The sequence below is a fragment of the Lolium rigidum genome, chromosome 6 (assembly GCF_022539505.1).
Source record: "Lolium rigidum isolate FL_2022 chromosome 6, APGP_CSIRO_Lrig_0.1, whole genome shotgun sequence".
Taxonomy (NCBI): domain Eukaryota; kingdom Viridiplantae; phylum Streptophyta; class Magnoliopsida; order Poales; family Poaceae; genus Lolium; species Lolium rigidum.
The window spans coordinates 76,577,609-76,595,008 of NC_061513.1; the positions used below are offsets into that span (position 1 = coordinate 76,577,609).

A 17,400-nucleotide genomic window follows, 5' to 3' on the forward strand; every position below is an offset into this window, starting at 1 on the left:
GCTAACGCCGTTAACCGCTAGTTAACCGCGTCCGCCACGTGTCGGCTTGCATGACGTCGCAGTCAACGGGCTCCCGGAAACACTTGCGCAACGGTCCGATTTTCCGTGGCGGAAGGGCGCCCAAGCGCGACGGACCGGAAAAACGTCGTTGGACTTTGCTCGACGCAGGTTTCCACAACAGAACCCATATCGTCGGGTTAGGCCCATAGGCGACGAAAAATACCCCTTAGCGGACGATTTTGAGACGTTGTCTATCAGAACTTTTCTTGTAGTGAATAGGAGGCAAAGTATCGTCAAAGTAAATTTTCTCCTCAATGCTTAGGGGACTAAAAATATCATGCTCATCAAAGCCAGCTTCCCCAAGCTTAGAATTTTCCATATCATTAGCAACAATGGTGTTCAAAGCGTTCATACTAATATGTTCCATAGGTTTTTTAATTTTCGCATCAAACCATCCATGTCTTAAATCAGGAAATAGAATAAGAAGCTCATTGTTGTCCATTATGCCAAACTAGTGTAAACAAGAAACAAAAAGATGCAATTGCAGGATCTAAAGGAAATAGCTTCGAGCACACACACAACGGCAACGTAAAAGTACTTTACCCGGGACCGGAGTATGAGTGCCTTTTACCTTTCCTCCACGGCAAGCGGCGCCGGAAAAGTGCTTCGTTGCCGGGATCCGTGTGTGAGTGCCGTTTACCTTTCCTCCCCGGCAACGGCGCCGTAAAAGTGATTGATGTCTACGGGTGCTTCTATTCTTGTAGATAGTGTTGGGCCTCCAAGAGCGAGAGGTTTGTAGAACGAAGCAGCAAGTTTCCCTTAAGTGGATCACCCAAGGTTTATCGAACTCGGGGAGGAAGAGGTCAAAGATATCCCTCTCATGCAACCCTGCAACCACAAAGCAAGAAGTCTCTTGTGTCCCCAACACACCTAATAGGTGCACTAGTTCGACGAAGAGATAGTGAAATACAAGTGGTATGAATGAATATGAGCAGTAGTAACGGCACTCGGAAAAGTGCTTGCCGGCGTGCGATTGATGGTAGTAATATTGCAGAAGTAAAGATACAAGAAAACAAGTAAACAAACAGCGGTAGCGAGTATTTAGGAACAAGGCCTAGGGATCATACTTTCACTAGTGGACACTCTCAACATTGATCACATAACAGAATAAATAAATAGATGCTAGACTCTACACCCTCTTGTTGGATGATGAACACCACTAACCGTGTAGGATTACACGAACCCTCAATGCCGGAGTTAACAAGCTCCACAATATTCAATGTTCATATTTAAATAACCTTAGAGTGCATAACAGATCAACATAACCAAACCAAGTACTAACATAGCATGCACACTGTCACCTTCACACTACGAAAGGAGGAATAGATCACATCAATACTATCATAGCAATAGTTAACTTCATAATCTACAAGAGATCACAATCATAGCCTACGCCAAGTACTACACGATGCACACACTGTCACCATTACACCGTGCAGGAGGAATAAACTACTTTAATAACATCACTAGAGTAGCACACAGATAAATAGTGATACAAAACTCATATGAATCTCAATCATGTAAGGCAGCTCATGAGATCATTGTATTGAAGTACATAGGAGAGATATTAACCACATAGCTACCGTGTACGCCCCGAGCCTCGATGGAGAACTACTCCCTCCTCATGGGAGACGAGCAGCGTTGATGAAGATGGCGGTGGTGTTGATGGAGGAGCCTTCCGGGGCACTTCCCCGTCCCGGCGGCGTGCGGAACGAGACTCCGTCCCCGCGATCTTGGCTTCGCGATGGCGGCGGCTGCGGAAGGTTTCTCGTACCGTGGCTTTTCCGTATCGATGTTTTAGGTCGGGGACCTTTAAATAGGCGAAGAGGCGGAGTCGGAGGGGCGACGAGGCGGTGACACAATAGGGGCGCGGCCCCCTCCGGCCGCGCCGGGTCGTCGTCCGGGGCCCACGGGGCCCTCCTCCGGCGGCTCTCGGGTGTTCCGGAAGCTTCGTGGAAAAATAGGATGCTTGGGCGTTGATTTCGTCCGATTCGAGAATATTTCCTTACTAGGATTTCGGAACCAAAAACAGCAGAAAACGAGAAGCGGCCCTTCGGCATCTCGTCAATAGGTTAGTTCCGGAAAACGCATAAATATGACATATAATGTGTATAAAACATGTAGATATCATCAATAATGTGGCATGGAACATAAGAAATTATCGATACGTCGAAGACGTATCAATGGTAAGGTCACCATATTTGAATGTGGTGATGATAAGTTGTTGTCAGGGTGCCCAAAATGGCAGTCAAACACAAGTGATGTGGCAGAGATGAAACGCTGTCTCTAGGCATGCAAATAATAAGCACTTTTGTTCGGGCCGGTGAAGCACAGGCTACCAAACGATGGGCCAAAAACAATCCGTGGCCGTTCGAGACGCGCAGTGCGCGACGCGCAGTGACGTCCATCTCGCTGCATACAGTATTTCCCAGGTAACCAAACGCGCCCTCTTTGTTTCGCACGACCGCCGAAAATTTGGACAACACCTGGGCGCTGGCATCTCTGGGCCTGAAGCACCGCTCGCGCGGGGGCGTCGGATGAGGATCACGCGGCCACCACGGGTGACTTCACGAACCACTCCCCCGCAGGTTCTCTTTTCCCCAGCCATGGCGGCGCGCCACTACTCCATGCCCCGCCGCCGCGACACCGTCCCCCTCAGCCGCTAGCTCCTCCGCCTCTCCCTACCCCTGCTCGCCCCCAACCGTGCGGCCGCCGTAGCTCGCCCCCAGCTGTGCCGCCGCCGCCGCCTCGCGCTACTCTCCCCGCGCCGCGCCGCCCCGCATCACACCCTCCCCTGTCGACCTCGACGGCGTTGGCTGCCTCCCCGTGTTGCAAGGAACGGCCTCCAAGGCCACTCTCCTACTCTCCTGTGCTCAGGTATTTTCTGCGCGTCAAATCGAATTTTGAGAGCGAAAACCTTACCGTACTCGTTTCAGGCCCATCTAACACATAAACCAGCCCACGGCGCCCGTGGTAGCGCACGCCGCCATATAACCAGGCCCATCTCGCCAGGTACCCTCTGTTCCCGCGGCTCCAAGCCCTAACACAGCTCCTGCTGCAGCTCGCCGCCCCCCTCGCCGGCGATGGCCGCGCCGCCGGCCCCGCACGAACGCGATAAGGGTGACAACGGCGTCGAGGTCTGCCTGTTCGACGAATCGCGGGAGGACTTCTCCAGCGCGGTTCGCGCCATCTCGGAGCTCGCCGCCGGCGACCCCGAGCCGACTTTCCCCGACGCCGAAGTAGGGAGGCTCGCCTCCTCCATAACGTTCCTGAGGTGAAACCCCGCTCTCCTTGCTCGCTCTACGCCGCTGCCCAACCAACCGAGACGGAATTGGTAATTTTCAGTTGTGGACGTGGTGGCCGTAGAACGGTGGAAAAAATTTATTTAATGCTTGCTTCATCGGTTCAACTTTTGCTCGTGCTGCCAGGCATATTTATGTGGGTACATGTATCTCGGAGTTATGATTTGGGAGCCTCTCTAGCTTGGTTGATGTGACGTATGTGCTGGAGAATTTTTTGCTAGTCAGAGTGTGTGAATTTGGAGTTCATGACATCATCATTACAAACAAAAAGTTCTAGTCGCCATGTTCTTGTTTTGGTAGCACTTCTTTCTTGCAGTTAGTGTTAACTAGAATCCATTAATTAGTTACTGCCGTGGATTTAGAATATACTGGTTCTTGGAGCTTCTGGTGTTAGGAATTTAGGATTGTACATTTTACTCTGTACATTCCTATTTTCGTTTTTTTTTTTTGTTACTTAGAATCTATTCTACTAGTGGTTTGATATGCTGCTATCTTCCCAGGGAATGGAGATTTTTCTCTTATGAGCCAAAGGGTGTTAGTTTTACTCACGGCACTAGATCAACTTCATCCAGAGATGACACACATGAGATAACCTTACCGCAGTTCTCATCTGCATCTGTTCCTCAGGCTCAGGTTAGTAAAACTAAACATTGATTGTCGGCACTAATTTATCAGCCTAAATTTCATCTTGTAACATTGGAGGGCTTAAGCTTCCAGCTGATTTCTTGGATCATGTAAGTGCTAATCAATGCAGGTCACACACTTGGAAGATGGGAGGAATAATAATACAGACAGGTATTATTTCTATAATATAGACTTCTTTAACTTTATAGAATCTACTTATTTTGTTACATAATTTCCCAAAGTAGTTAAAGGCTGCAGTATTGTTGTGGAGAGATACATTATGATTTAGGTTCCTCACTTCTGATTATTTGGAGTATTCAAGTTATGACACAAGATATCCCACAGTCCTGCTTATGCTATCTATTTCTTCATTATCTCTTTACCATTCAAAGGTTGCTGCACATGGACTGGTCAGTAGACCAGTCCCTATTCTCTTGATGTTGGTGGTTAAGAATTTTTCCTGACACAGTACAACAATTTCCTTGTTGTTTCACACATAACAAGATCTCAAATAGACCTTTGGTCGGTACCCTTTCTACTTATATACTATCAAAATTATTTAAAATAGTTTTGTTTGATGAAAAGAGAGTTGTTCGATATGCATTCTGCACCATTGTTCTTTTCCTTCTAAATTCCATAACTGAAAGTGAAAGTTCAGTAGTGCCATAGACTACTCTACGTGGATACACTGCTAAATTCAACTTTTTGTATTTCTACCCGCATTCACTTTTCTTTGTTACATTATCCATGTGTCTGTAGAGAACCATCTTGGTTGAACTGTGATTAAATGTCTTAAATTGTTGCAGCTCTGATTTCATTTTGTTCGCTGGGGGAAATGTTTGGTCATTGGACTGGTGCCCGAGGTTGTGCGACAAGCCCTGTTCTTCTGTAAATTGTGAGGTTGTGATCAACTGACTGGTGATCATAAACTAGTACTCCCTCTGATCATGAACTACTACTCCCTCCGATCCACAATAAGAGTCGGGGATTTAGTACAGAGTACTAACTTTGCACTAAATCCCCGACTCTTATGATGGATCGGAGGGAGTATCTCTTTTGTCGTGAGTCGTGACTTGAAAAAAGTTCATCTTCATCTTATTATCCAATGTTTGCCTTGCAAGACTATCTGGAGAAATGTGTTGGTCACCGCCCAATGAGAAAATGACATTTGTTTGCATGACATGTGGGTCCTAACTCCTAAGCCCACATGTCAGTGTCATATTGATTCCTTTTACTCGACTGTGTACTTTTTGTTGGCATATAGATATATATCTAAAAAAAATTCCAGACATCTGTTGTAGTACCTTCCTCAAGTGATCTTTGCATGGAGGCTCATTGCATTATTGCACTTATTTTTCAGTGTCTATGACTAGTCCTTTTTCTGGTTTTTAATTGCAAGAATTAACTAGATTTACAAAAAGATAAGTAGAACATCTGAGTTACTTATAGCTGATCATGACCTTCTATCTGTTGCAGTATCTTGCCGTTGCTGCTCATCCTCCTGGTTCTTCTTACCATAAAATTGGTATGCCACTGATTGGCAGAGGAATTATTCAAGTTTGGTGTCTTGTAGCACCCTTTGAAGAGGCACATACTGATCATTCAATGGCTGCGTACACTAAGAGCAATCGTAGAGGAAGGCCTAGAAAAATACCAGACGTGAGCAATTCCATTGACAGTTCAGTTCCACAAAAACCAATAGGGAGACCAAGAAAGATAAAATTGACAACTTCTGATGATCACGCAGAACCAATTCTGAAAAAACCAAGAGGAAGACCAAGAAAATATCCGCTGTCAGTTGCCAAGGTGTTAGACTCAACGGATAATGGCGCAAGTCAAGATCACAGTTTTATTGACCCTCTTGTCACTTCAGGAGTTGTTCCAGGTGATCTTGCGTTGTCTTGTGCCATACCAACTGTGAAGCCTGGTGAATCAACCCCCAAAAAAGGTAGGGGTCGGCCTAGGAAAATCCCGAAGTGTTCGCCTGCAATTGAATTGAAAGATATGTCTAGAGCTCTAGTATGTATAGAACCAAAGAAAAAAAAGGGGAGGCCCCGGAAATATCCACCCCGAATCAGCAGCAAGCATGTTTTGGGCACTATTCCTGAATCCGGAAGTGAAACGGCGTGCTTAGCTGTTTCAGCTTGCAATTCGGGCCACAATGGCGCAGAACAAAACAACCTGACAACTCCCAAACGAAGTGACAATGTGGCCTCAGTTGATAATTGCAAGAAACAAATAATTGTCTACACCAGAAGGCGTGTACGCCAACCTACGAAGAAATGTGATTCAAGTGAGACTTTCTCACTGGCTTGTAGTGGCGATATACAGAAGATGGAGAGATCATCCTCGTCTATCATGCCTAATAATCATTTGTCTGCTGTCGAGAAGCCCAAGCAACTGGGGTCATCTATAAGTAAAGACATGGCCAATGCGGCTGATTTGGCTGGATGTAAAAGTGCAGTTGTTAACTGTGAAGTCATGGAAATGAATGACAGTGAGGCTCCCAATCAAATTGTAGCTGTTCCTTTTGGAAATAGTGCCCAGATCATTGATGAATTGGAAGATACAGAAATAGCTCCAGTCAAAGAATCAAGTAACAATAGTAATATAATTACTTGTGAAGAAAATTTGCACGTCTCTGCAATCCCAAATGGCATTCATCTACCAAGGGTCGTCTTGTGTTTAGCTCATAATGGCAAAGTTGCTTGGGACATCAAATGGAAGCCTCCTTTACCAAATCAGTTGGAACAGAAATCAAGTTTGGGTTTTCTTGCAATACTGTTGGGAAATGGCTCACTTGAAGTGTGAGTGAATCTTCTTGCCATCACTTTTTTAATATCACCGCTTCTTATGTACTTACTCATTATTTTGCTCAGATGGGAAGTTCCATCTCCAAGCATGATCCAGAAAATATATTCTTCTTCTTCAATGGATGGAACCGACCCTCGCTTTCTAAAGCTGCGGCCTGTATTTAGATGTGCTAAAGTGAAGTGCGGGAACAGACAGAGGTATTTAAACTTTTATTTTTCATTTTGCTATTAAAAGTAGATGGCAAATTTTAAATTTCTGTTAAATTCGTCAGCATGAATTTTCATTTTGAAGCCATTGCCTCTTTATAATGGTAAACAGCATTCCCTTGACAGTTGATTGGTCGCCTTCTCCTCATGATATGATACTCGCAGGATGTCATGACGGAACGGTATATTTTCTGGCTGTATTAAATTATTTCTTTAGTTTAGATAAGATAACTGTACTGTTGGGTTACAATATGCTATTCTGAATGTTTCATGGCTGGATTCTGATGTTCCAGGTTGCTTTATGGAAGTTCTCTACAGACTTGTCATCACAAGGTATTTTAGGGTTTGTTACCCTCCTTTTTCATAGGATTTTATCAAGTGTGGCATTCAGATGACATGTCTAACTTAGAAACTGCTTACTTCACATGTTTAAAAAGCAATCTATTGGAATGCCTAAACTGCATATCTCTTATTTTTTCGTTTGGGTGTTATATTAACTGGCTGTTCTGGTTAATGTATAGATTCAAAACCTTTTATGTGTGTCACTGCTGAATCTGTTCCCATCAGAGCCCTCTCATGGGCACCATATGTAAGGTACTAAGTTGTATTATACTTCTGTTTCATTCCAGAAGGTAAACACTGAGTTCTGACTTCATATCGTTTTGGCAGTGAGGAAAACACAAATACCTTTGTCACTGCTGGAGAGGATGGGCTAAAATTCTGGGATTTAAGGTAGCATGAACTCTACTAGGAACTGGGATCAGTAACTTAAATCTTTGTTGCGGAGAAAATTTCTCTTTTCCACGCCATTTATGATATTGCGCATATGTAGTTGTACTGAGGCTTATCTCAATAGTCAATACAACTTATCATTTTGGTTAATATTTCACTCAAGAAGTCCACTTAGTGGAGTTACCAATTTTTTTCCAAACAAATTGACTGCACTTGCAGTTTGAGAACAACAACAACAACAACCAAGCCTTTCAGTCCCAAACAAGTTGGGGTAGGCTAGAGTTGAAACCCATAAGATCTCGAAGCCAAGTCATGGTTCCGGAACGTGGATAGCTAACTTCCACGCACCCCTGTCCATGGCTAAATCTTTGTCGATATTCCAAACCTTCAGGTCTCTCTTAACGGACTCCTCCCATGTCAAGTTTGGTCTACCACGACCTCTCTTAACATTCTCAGCACGCTTTATCCGTCCGCTATGCACTGGCGCTTTTAGAGGCCTCCGTTGGATATGTCCAAACCATCTGAGACGATGTTGGACCAGCTTCTCTTCAATCGGTGCTACCCCAACTCTCTCCCGTGTATCGTCATTCCGTACCCGATCCTTTCTTGTGTGGCCACATATCCATCTCAACATGCGCATCTCTGCTACACTTAACTGTTGGATATGTCGTCTCTTCGTTGGCCAACACTCTGCGCCATACAACATCGCAGGTCGGATAGCTTTCCTATAAAACCTGCCTTTTAGCTTTTGTGGCACTTTCTTGTCACAGAGTACGCCAGAAGCTTGGCGCCACTTCATCCAACCAGCCTTGATTCGGTGGCCCACATCTTCATCGATATCGCCATCCTTCTGTAACATGGACCCCAAATATCGAAAAGTGTCTCTCTCCGGTACCACCTGCCCATCAAGGCTAACCTCTCCCTCCTTGTGCCTAGTAGAACTGAAACTGCACCTCATGTATTCAGTTTTAGTTCTACTAAGCCTAAAACCTTTCGATTCTAGAGTTCGCCTCCACAACTCTAACTTTCTATTAACCCCCGTTCGGCTATCATCGACTAGCACCACATCATCCGCAAAGAGCATACACCATGGGATATCTCCTTGTATATCCCGTGCAGTTTGAGAACCATGCATCTTTTTTTGATATGATTATGGATTTACAACCTTTTCTGCTATGATTTTTTTGGGTCAATAAAAATCTTTTTTGCTATGATAAATTGTGGGTCAATAAACAAAGGTGTGTTTAATCTGTTGAATCTTTTATCCTCACATGAACAAATATAGCCTGTTTTTCAAGGGAAAACCTCACTTTTTAGTTGCCAAAGTCAACCGCTGTCATCAAGTTTTATGAAAAAATTGAGGTGAAAGTAAGTAACCGAGGTGCAGCGGCTACTCTTGAAGAGCATAAATTTCCTTGCACTAGCACAACCCTAGTTGAGTAGGTATTGTCAGTAAACAACAATATGAGGATTTACAACCTTTTTTGCTAGTATGATTTTTTGCATGGCTGCAATATTTAAATACTGATATGCATTTCATAAAAAATGTTTGTTGCAGAGATCCATACCGTCCTCTGTGGGAACTAAGTACTGCCCCAAGGGCTGTTTTAAGTCTTCATTGGTTGAAGGATGCAAGGTAATATTTCGTTCCATCTGTAGCAATTAAATGCCAATTTTATTTGTAGTAACAAGTCCCATTCCCCCATACGTAGTAAATTAATCCTGCAGACACTAATGTTAGTCAGCTTCCTTCACTACTAGTTAGTATTGCACGCACGTCTTGCTTAACATAATCAAGTATCGACTAATGCAAAAAAAAAAATGTTATTGAGGATATTAGAACTTTCCCTTACTCAATTTTGAAGCTTAACCCTGTACACATGATAGCAAATATCCGCGGAGCCTTACAGAAGCATGTCAACAAATCTAATCATTCCGAGGCAATCAAATATCATCAATCAAATACATAGGTAGGTTTTGATTTTCAATAAAACAAAGAACTGGACAGAGAAGCATGAATACAATCAAACCTAAAGTGTTGAGCCAGCAAATGAAGAAGCACTATGGAAATTTACAAGGTGTCTACAGACTTTCATCATATCCAGTGTCACCAGTCCGGGCTTTGTTTAGCTCCTCTTGCTTTACCTTTCCACCAGTGACCACGATTGTTGTCCGCGGTGAGAGCATTGTCCAGGAACTGAGCACTCTCTGACCAGCAGGCATCCTAGAAGACTATCACAACCAAGAGGGTTTCCTTCTAAGCAAGATTCACCAATTTCTATACAGTAATTTTTGCAACAATTTTCTGTTTGAAACCAAGTCACACGTGCTATGACTAACCGTAGTTTCCTCCTTATCAACGTATCTGAAACCTAAAAGTATATAGCAAGAGGTAAGGTAAAGAGCTCAACCTCGTTAAAAAGAGAAAGAGAGATAAATAGCTCACGTTTGAAGTTCAGACTGAGTATTGCCCATCCAGGTGGTTGACACAAACCTCAAAAATTACAGTGATTGTCACCTAATCACGCAATACTCATGTGTTTAGGCATGTAGATATATATCATCCAGGCCTTTTTTAGTACAACTTGTATAGAGCAGATCATGGTTTTTGAGTCGCCGACTAATCGGCGACTAATCGCCGACTAATCGCCGAGTCGTCGTGGCGTGGCTGGGTGACTTGACTCACGGAGCAAGTCGCGCCATGTCACTGGCTCAACGGCGACTTCCTGCGACTATACAGCGGCTCAGGAGGAGAGGCTCGAGCCGCCACCGGATTTCAGAGAGAAAGGGGGAGAAAGTGCAGAGCTCAGGAGGTTGCAAGGCCGGCGGCGGTAGGAGGAAGGAGAGGGTCGCGCGGCGAGGCTGCGAGGCTGGCTGCCTCCGTCCGCCGCCGGTCACCACCGCTCCTCGCCGGCGGCGCAGAGGAAGGAGAGGGTACGAGGGGAGAGGCTCGAGCGAGGCTGCGTGGTGGCTGCTGGCTGGCGGCGCTAGGAGGATTCATGACTTCACGTGGTGGCTGCTAGGTTTAGCAAGCGAAAGTGAGGGTCTGAGTGGTTAGTTGGGCCGTGCTGGGCCTGGCTGGCCTGGCTGGGATAGATAACAGGCCAAGTTTACTCATATGCTATCAGTGGGCTATGCAAATGAGAGAAATACGTGGTGTAGTGCCATTTCTACTGCCATGGCGACTTAGGGCGACTATACAAGCCCTAGTCGCTGAGTCAAGTCACCAAGTCACGAGTCTCAGCCTCGGCGACTTGACTTGACTCGGCGACTCAAAAATCATGGAGCAGATATCATTTCTTGCTAGCTTTGCACAAACCTCAACTTGCTTGCCACTTGAGAACTTAGTTTTTCACCAAATCAAGAAAAACGTGCTACCATCAACCAAGCAACAGGGAAGATAATGTGGTTAATATGATGCACTGATACAGCTAGAACTTGGCAAAATCTACACTGTCACACCTCTGGAAGATCGGAAATGAAACAAAGAGGCAAATGCGTACATAGTAAATGAAGGTGGAACAAAGCAAAATGAGAAAGGAGGCAAACCACTGTGGAGATGCATCAGGCATGTGCATGAAGGGACGGATCCGAGAGCGGCGACAGGGGCAGCAACAGATGGTGAACACTGGTGGAAGAGGAGCACCATTAGATTCTTGGTCATCCTGCGGTTGCTCCAGTGGGCAGCTGGTGTGATCGTAGCCACGATTTCTTTTTCCTCAGACCGCAGGTAGCAAGCCACGGAGTGTCCCTGCTCAGCTCAGACCGTCGGATGCTCTTCCACGCCTCTTTCTCCACAGCTAGGTGCACGATTTTGGGGATCTTGGAAACTGGAGGTGCGACAACTCGAGCTTCGACGTCACTGGTTTTAGCGGAGAGGAGAGTGAACGTCCTTGGCTCTGCCGCAATGGCGCCACCCCGTGCTCTGGCGAGGGTGCGGGATAGAGGTCCAGGCCAAGGCCTGAGGTGACGGACAGGGAAGAGGAGACCAGCAAGGTGAGGGTGGCTACGACGGCTAAGGCTTTTCCAACCTGGGAGCGGCGCTATCAATGCCCCCTCCCCTCGCCTTCACGCGGAAAATCTGTGACGCAACTGCCCCTACTGCCTCTGCCCGGCGCCGATGTCTGCCGCCATGACACAACCTCCATGCCCGCCAGCCGCTCCCACTAAGTTGGCCTCAGGGTGGACTCCGTTGGTGGATGAAGGCAAAGACGGGAGTAGTCGAGGCGGCCGCCGTGAACCCTAGCCTACCTCTGGGGAAGAAGATGGGAGAACAGATGAATAGGATGGGTGGGAGCTGGTTGCGTGGTCGGTGGACCGGGTCTGGCTCACACCCACTATCCTACGGCCCAGGAAGGCGCGCGCGGGAGTAGCCGGCAAAGGCCTCACAGGCCAGCGATTGCAACAGGATTAATTTGCTGTAGTAATATTTGGTGCTACCACTACCAATACAAGTTTTACGCTGGCTGGTAATAATTCCTTAAACGTGCAGAACTGACAAAATATTTGGATGGTCAAACTGTACATCATTTTGCATATTTAAAAATCAAACGTCTAGTCCCTTTCATTTTGTCAAAACTGTTTGGTTTAAAGTCGTAGGATATGGTAGTTTCCACTTTCTATATAAACCCATGAGGGATATAGACAAGACATGGATCCAAGACCTATCCTTTGGCTTACCCTAAACAAAACATGCAGGATTCATGTGGCTTGCAATGTTTGGTGAGAATTAACATTGAAGAATGGCTAAATATAACTTGCTATCCAACATGATATTCTATTTATTTTATTTTGTACTTTGTAGCCTGTCTTCTCTCTCGATCTCTCTCAGGAACTAGTGCAAAACAGAGAGGAGACAAAGACGGGGTTTTGGTGCTGTGTACTACCTACAACTTTTGTCTTTCTTTCTCCTTTTATTCAGCAAAGCAACGATCGTGTGAGTGCCTGCTCACACGATGCTCACAACGGACGTGCCATCCCACGACCGAGCAACCGGGTTTACATCGCAAGGATAGCGACTACTTCCTAGCCTATTTGTTCCTAGCAAATAGCTGAAACTCTAACTGAAAACTAGACTGATGGAAATCGACACTGCTAACTGAACTTGACACTTATTGACTGACATGCTAGATTAACCAACATATTTGTCCATGATTACCTCTACTGTTTTTATGTGCAGGTTATAAATATATATTTCCTGTCCACTATTTTAATGATGTTAAGCTTGACCAGCAATCTTCTTTCACATGATTCTATGTTAACTGTTACTATGTTTCATGTTCAGAGGTATTGTCATCTCATTGGAAGATGGCACATTGAAGTTTCTCAGCTTATCCAGAATTGCCAATGATGTTCCAGTCACCGGAAGGCCTTTCGCTGGGACTAAAACTCAGGGCGTTTCTACTTACCAGTTGTCAGAACATTTGATATGGAATGTCCATGTCTCAGAAACCACTGGTACTTTTTCCAGAACCATGCCTAATCATAGTCAATATCCACCCTGAGCACTATGAGTTACAAGTTTTCTAATAAGAAGTCCTGGGTTGTACCCTGTTAAAAAAAATAGAGAAACTATTTCGAGTCTGGAAGCACAATATGGGAGGTCCTCACACACTTTGTAAATAAATGAATATAAAGATTTATGCTATTCACCATATATACTAATAATTGAATAGTTTATTATTTTAGTAATATTCATCTTTGATAAGATCCTGTTTTGAACACTTGATTGTCTTTTTATTGCTATTTTATTATTATATTATTAGTAATATTCTCCTACATCTTGGACACTTAATATTAATGTCATTCAATAAAAATCTATATAGAAGAGAGAATTAGTAGTTTCTTGTAAATATATCAAACTTAAGCACATAAAATCGCTATGATCCTTAAATTTGCAAATCTTTGCCTATATACAGGTTATGCAGCTTATTGCGGGGCAGATGGTACTGCTGTGCGCTTCCAGGTAGACTCACTAGCCTGTAGTCAATAACCAAGATCACTGTCTATTTGTGCTTGTCATTCAGAATCTCTGTGCCATGCTAAGCAAATATTGCACATGTGTAGCTTACTTCGAGATTCTGGGAGAAGGAACCTGGGAGGAACCGTGTACCTTATTTCCTTTGTGGTTCATTAGCAGAAGAGGGAACCGTCATTAAAATTGGTGGTGTGTTGCAACACTCTCCTTTACCAAATGTTCCTCTGGTTGCAAAGAAGGGTCCAAAAGCGCAAGATATACAAAAAGAGAAGCTACAAACTATCACCAACTCAGGTAAAACTCTCTCCATTTTGTTGAAACTTGCACCATTGGCTTAGTGCCTGACATGCCCGCTCAACCACCCTGCAGAATACGTAGATCCAGAACTCAGAGAGGGCCAACAAGAAAGTAAAGCGTTGGTTTTAGTTGATCCTCAAATACAAGAAAGTGGTGGCATATGCAACGGCACAGTTAATGAATGCCCTCAAAACGTTGAGGTCTTCCCTCCCAAATCTGTAGCACTCCATCGATTGAGATGGAACATGAATAAAGGTAGTGAGAAATGGCTATGCTACGGAGGCGCCTCAGGCATTATTCGATGCCAGAGGATCTAATAGGCAATCATAAGTGGTGAATTTTCGCCACAAGCCTGGAGAATCCGTAGGTATACACCACCTACACAATAAGCTGTTGCGGCATCTGCTGTTACTTGCAGGAATATACTGATTCTTTTCTCCTGAAACTGGTTGCTGGAGTGCTGGTGTTCTCTCCTCAGTAATGCCTGAACAACTTGAAGTTCAGACAATTTGAGCTACAAGATCCTGCACATTATCAGCTCTGCAACTCAATAAGGAGCATCAGTCTGTAATAGGTGTATATTGGGGCTAGCCCCAACTTTTCTCAATCTGGTGTGGTTATAGCTGACTGATTCTTTCACCTTTTTTACCCTCTAAGGCTGTAACAGATGTACATGTATATTGTTAATGCAGTCAAACAAACTGAATAATGTCCCGCCAATTGTAATATGGACAAGTAGAAAAAATGTTGATTGAAATATGCAATAGAAGAAGAATAGAAACCATGAGCCATTGCTCTTGGTCTGAAAGCTGCAAGCCATGTTGCCTCGTTGATTCATGTTTGCATCATGATTTTGAAATTCTTACTGAGGAGCTTTTTAGAACACCACTTTGGCAACCCTGTTTCTGCTAGTTTGACATATGCCTGATATAAAATAATAATAGCAATGAGGTTGTGCACTTCACTGTTGTTCCCCTCAGGAGTTTCAGCATCAGGCAGGCAATGCTTTTGCATGAACAAAGGAGAATTGGCAAATGGGGCAGCAAGGTCATCACTTCTTGGTGAGGTTGTCCGCAGTTTGAGCCCAAGCAAAGAAGCGTCATTTGAGGGGGCGAAGTTTTTTTCTTTTTGAAAATGTGTTGTGTATTAATCAGAAAACATTGTTTGAATTACAATCATCCAAGGCAGCTTTCGACACGCAGGTCGGCACCGCACCTTGTAACACTCCACGACACATTAAGACTAAGTTGGCATAAACCACGAGCAACGTTATTTGAGGGGGCGAAGTTATTCCACATAATAAAGCAGAAATCAAGTGCAATTTGCCCAACAAAATGCGAACTATACACAGATATGGCAGAGAACTCCCCATTAGCATTCCATCACCCAAGTTAAATTGCCAGGAGGAGTCAGATCAAGCTGAAAGGAGTGAACCTTTTTTCCACATCTAAATGAATTCCTGCGGAGCTTCTCTTCCCCATATGCAAAGGAATTGAGTGATAAGTTGATCCTTAGATTTCCTCCATTTTTAGTGTTCCCTAGAAAGTATATTTTGCGATCAGAAACGTAGGAGCAGTATGCACCTCTTTTCTGGTTCATCTCGTCTAACGTTGTGAATTGCTACCACCTGCTATTTGATTTTCATTGCGTTTTAAATGAACAGATGCACATCAAAGGTTCATGCCACATCGCAGCAGAGTGTAGGCTAAGGGAAAAAGAATTATCAATGCAGCAAGAGATTGGCAATTTCTTCAGTACCTTCCATTTCAAAGTACAGTAGTAATCGACATCCTAGTGTTAGGGCTGGTGATATGAAAGAAAATCCATTAATTGAGCAGACTCCAAGGGCTATTATGGAAGCACAGTCAACCAGATTCAACAACTTCAGTGCCACCAAGGAATCTCATGACGTGAAGAGGACGGGAAATGCTTTGTACCGTTATTCCCAGGTTGCTCCTTCTGGTGTTCCAGACTGATTATTTTGCTGCTATATGCTGTTAAGAGGCTGAAGCCTCGTAGTGTATCACATTGTCAGCCAGTGTACATCAGTCATCACACTGTTATGGCTGACAGTTAAAGTGGTATCATAGATATAATACTTGTTCTACCACAGTCCAGGCAGAATATAGATTCTTCCCTGCTCTATACGATCCTAACTTGTACCAGTGTATTCTACACACCATATATATTAAACATACGTTGCTGGTTTACAGGTTGGATTTGACTCGTATGAAGATGATCCTAGCATCTGCTTCGGCTGAGTGAATAGCATAAAACCACCACATTGATGGCGAAATTTACCGTATACTACCAGTTTACGTTTGCGGGACAAAAAACCACCACATTTTGCTCGGTTTTTTGCGGAATGCCCTAGACCCGAATTGATCCGAAATTGACACAGTTTTTACCAGTGGGGTTTGCTGTAAGTGATGATGTGGCAGGAATCTGTGAGATGGAGAGGGACCCATCTAATAGTTCAATTAAAAAAATCCAAAAAAACTGTAGAAAAATCTCCGCTCGCTCGCCCACCCGCTCGTGGCCGTCGGCTGCCCGCCCCCTGCAGCACCCGCGCCCCCGCGCCGCCGTGCTTGACCACCGCCACCGCCCCCTGCAGCGCCCGCGCCGGAGTCCCCTGTAGCGCCCGCCGTCGCCCCGCAGCGGCCGCGCCGCCATGCCCGAGCAGCGCCGCCGGTCTGCTCCGCAGCCGTGCGCCGCCGCCTGCTCCGCTCGCGCCGCCAGCCCCTGCTCCGTAGTCGTGCGTCGCCAGCCCCTGCTCCGCAGCCGAGCGCCGCCGGCCCTGCTCCGCTCGCACCGCCCTGCCGCTACGCTCCTGCTCGCGGCCGAAGGCCAGCCCCTACCTCCACGCCTCCCCTGCTCCACGGGCCATGGCACGCCGGCGGAAATGGGGCGGGAGGCCGAGCCGGCGGTGAGCTGAGGCGGCCTGGACGGAGAAGCGCGCGGCGGCGGCCTGGCCGGAGATGCGCGCGGTCGGGATTGAGAAGCAGATGATCACTCCTTTTTTTATTTTCCATACTTTAATTTTTTTTAATGTTGCCTGACAGGTGGGACCAAGGTCCACGTCAGCAGGTTCACTAACTGTGATGCCACCTCAGCCCTGACTAGTCGAATTCCCTGTCAATTCGCGCTCAATTCAGGTTTAGGGCATTCCACAAAAAACCGAGCAAAATGTGGTGGTTTTTTGACCCGCAAACGTAAACTGGTAGTATACGGTAAATTTCGCCATCAATGTAGTGGTTTTATGCTATTCACTCGCTTCGGTTAGGTGTACAGGAAGACATTCTGGATGCTTCAGAAAAATCAAATTGTCATTTAAATGCCAGACGAAAGCCAATCAAACCCGAGACTGGCACACATCCGTGGCGTCAAC

General features: G+C 45.3%; 1 protein-coding gene across 2 annotated transcripts; it reads left to right on the plus strand.

Annotated features, from left to right (window-relative positions):
• Positions 1 to 3,137: 3,137 nt before the first annotated feature.
• LOC124660224 lies at positions 3,138 to 14,820 on the plus strand. 2 transcript variants are annotated; one of them, XR_006989821.1, is made up of 16 exons: positions 3,139 to 3,334; positions 3,863 to 3,995; positions 4,117 to 4,157; positions 4,793 to 4,886; positions 5,463 to 6,793; positions 6,866 to 6,997; positions 7,119 to 7,188; positions 7,300 to 7,339; positions 7,528 to 7,600; positions 7,676 to 7,738; positions 9,297 to 9,374; positions 13,023 to 13,195; positions 13,657 to 13,703; positions 13,805 to 14,009; positions 14,085 to 14,379; positions 14,471 to 14,820. XR_006989821.1 is itself a non-coding variant. In XM_047198019.1 (15 exons), the coding sequence occupies exons 1-15, from the start codon at positions 3,144 to 3,146 to the stop codon at positions 14,327 to 14,329; spliced, it is 2,916 nt and encodes a 971-aa protein (XP_047053975.1). In that variant the 5' UTR covers positions 3,138 to 3,143; the 3' UTR covers positions 14,330 to 14,820. The 2 variants fall into 2 exon arrangements, 1 of the variants encoding a protein (XP_047053975.1); XM_047198019.1 differs by having other exon boundaries at positions 3,138 to 3,334; positions 14,085 to 14,820.
• The last annotated feature ends 2,580 nt before the right edge of the window (positions 14,821 to 17,400 follow it).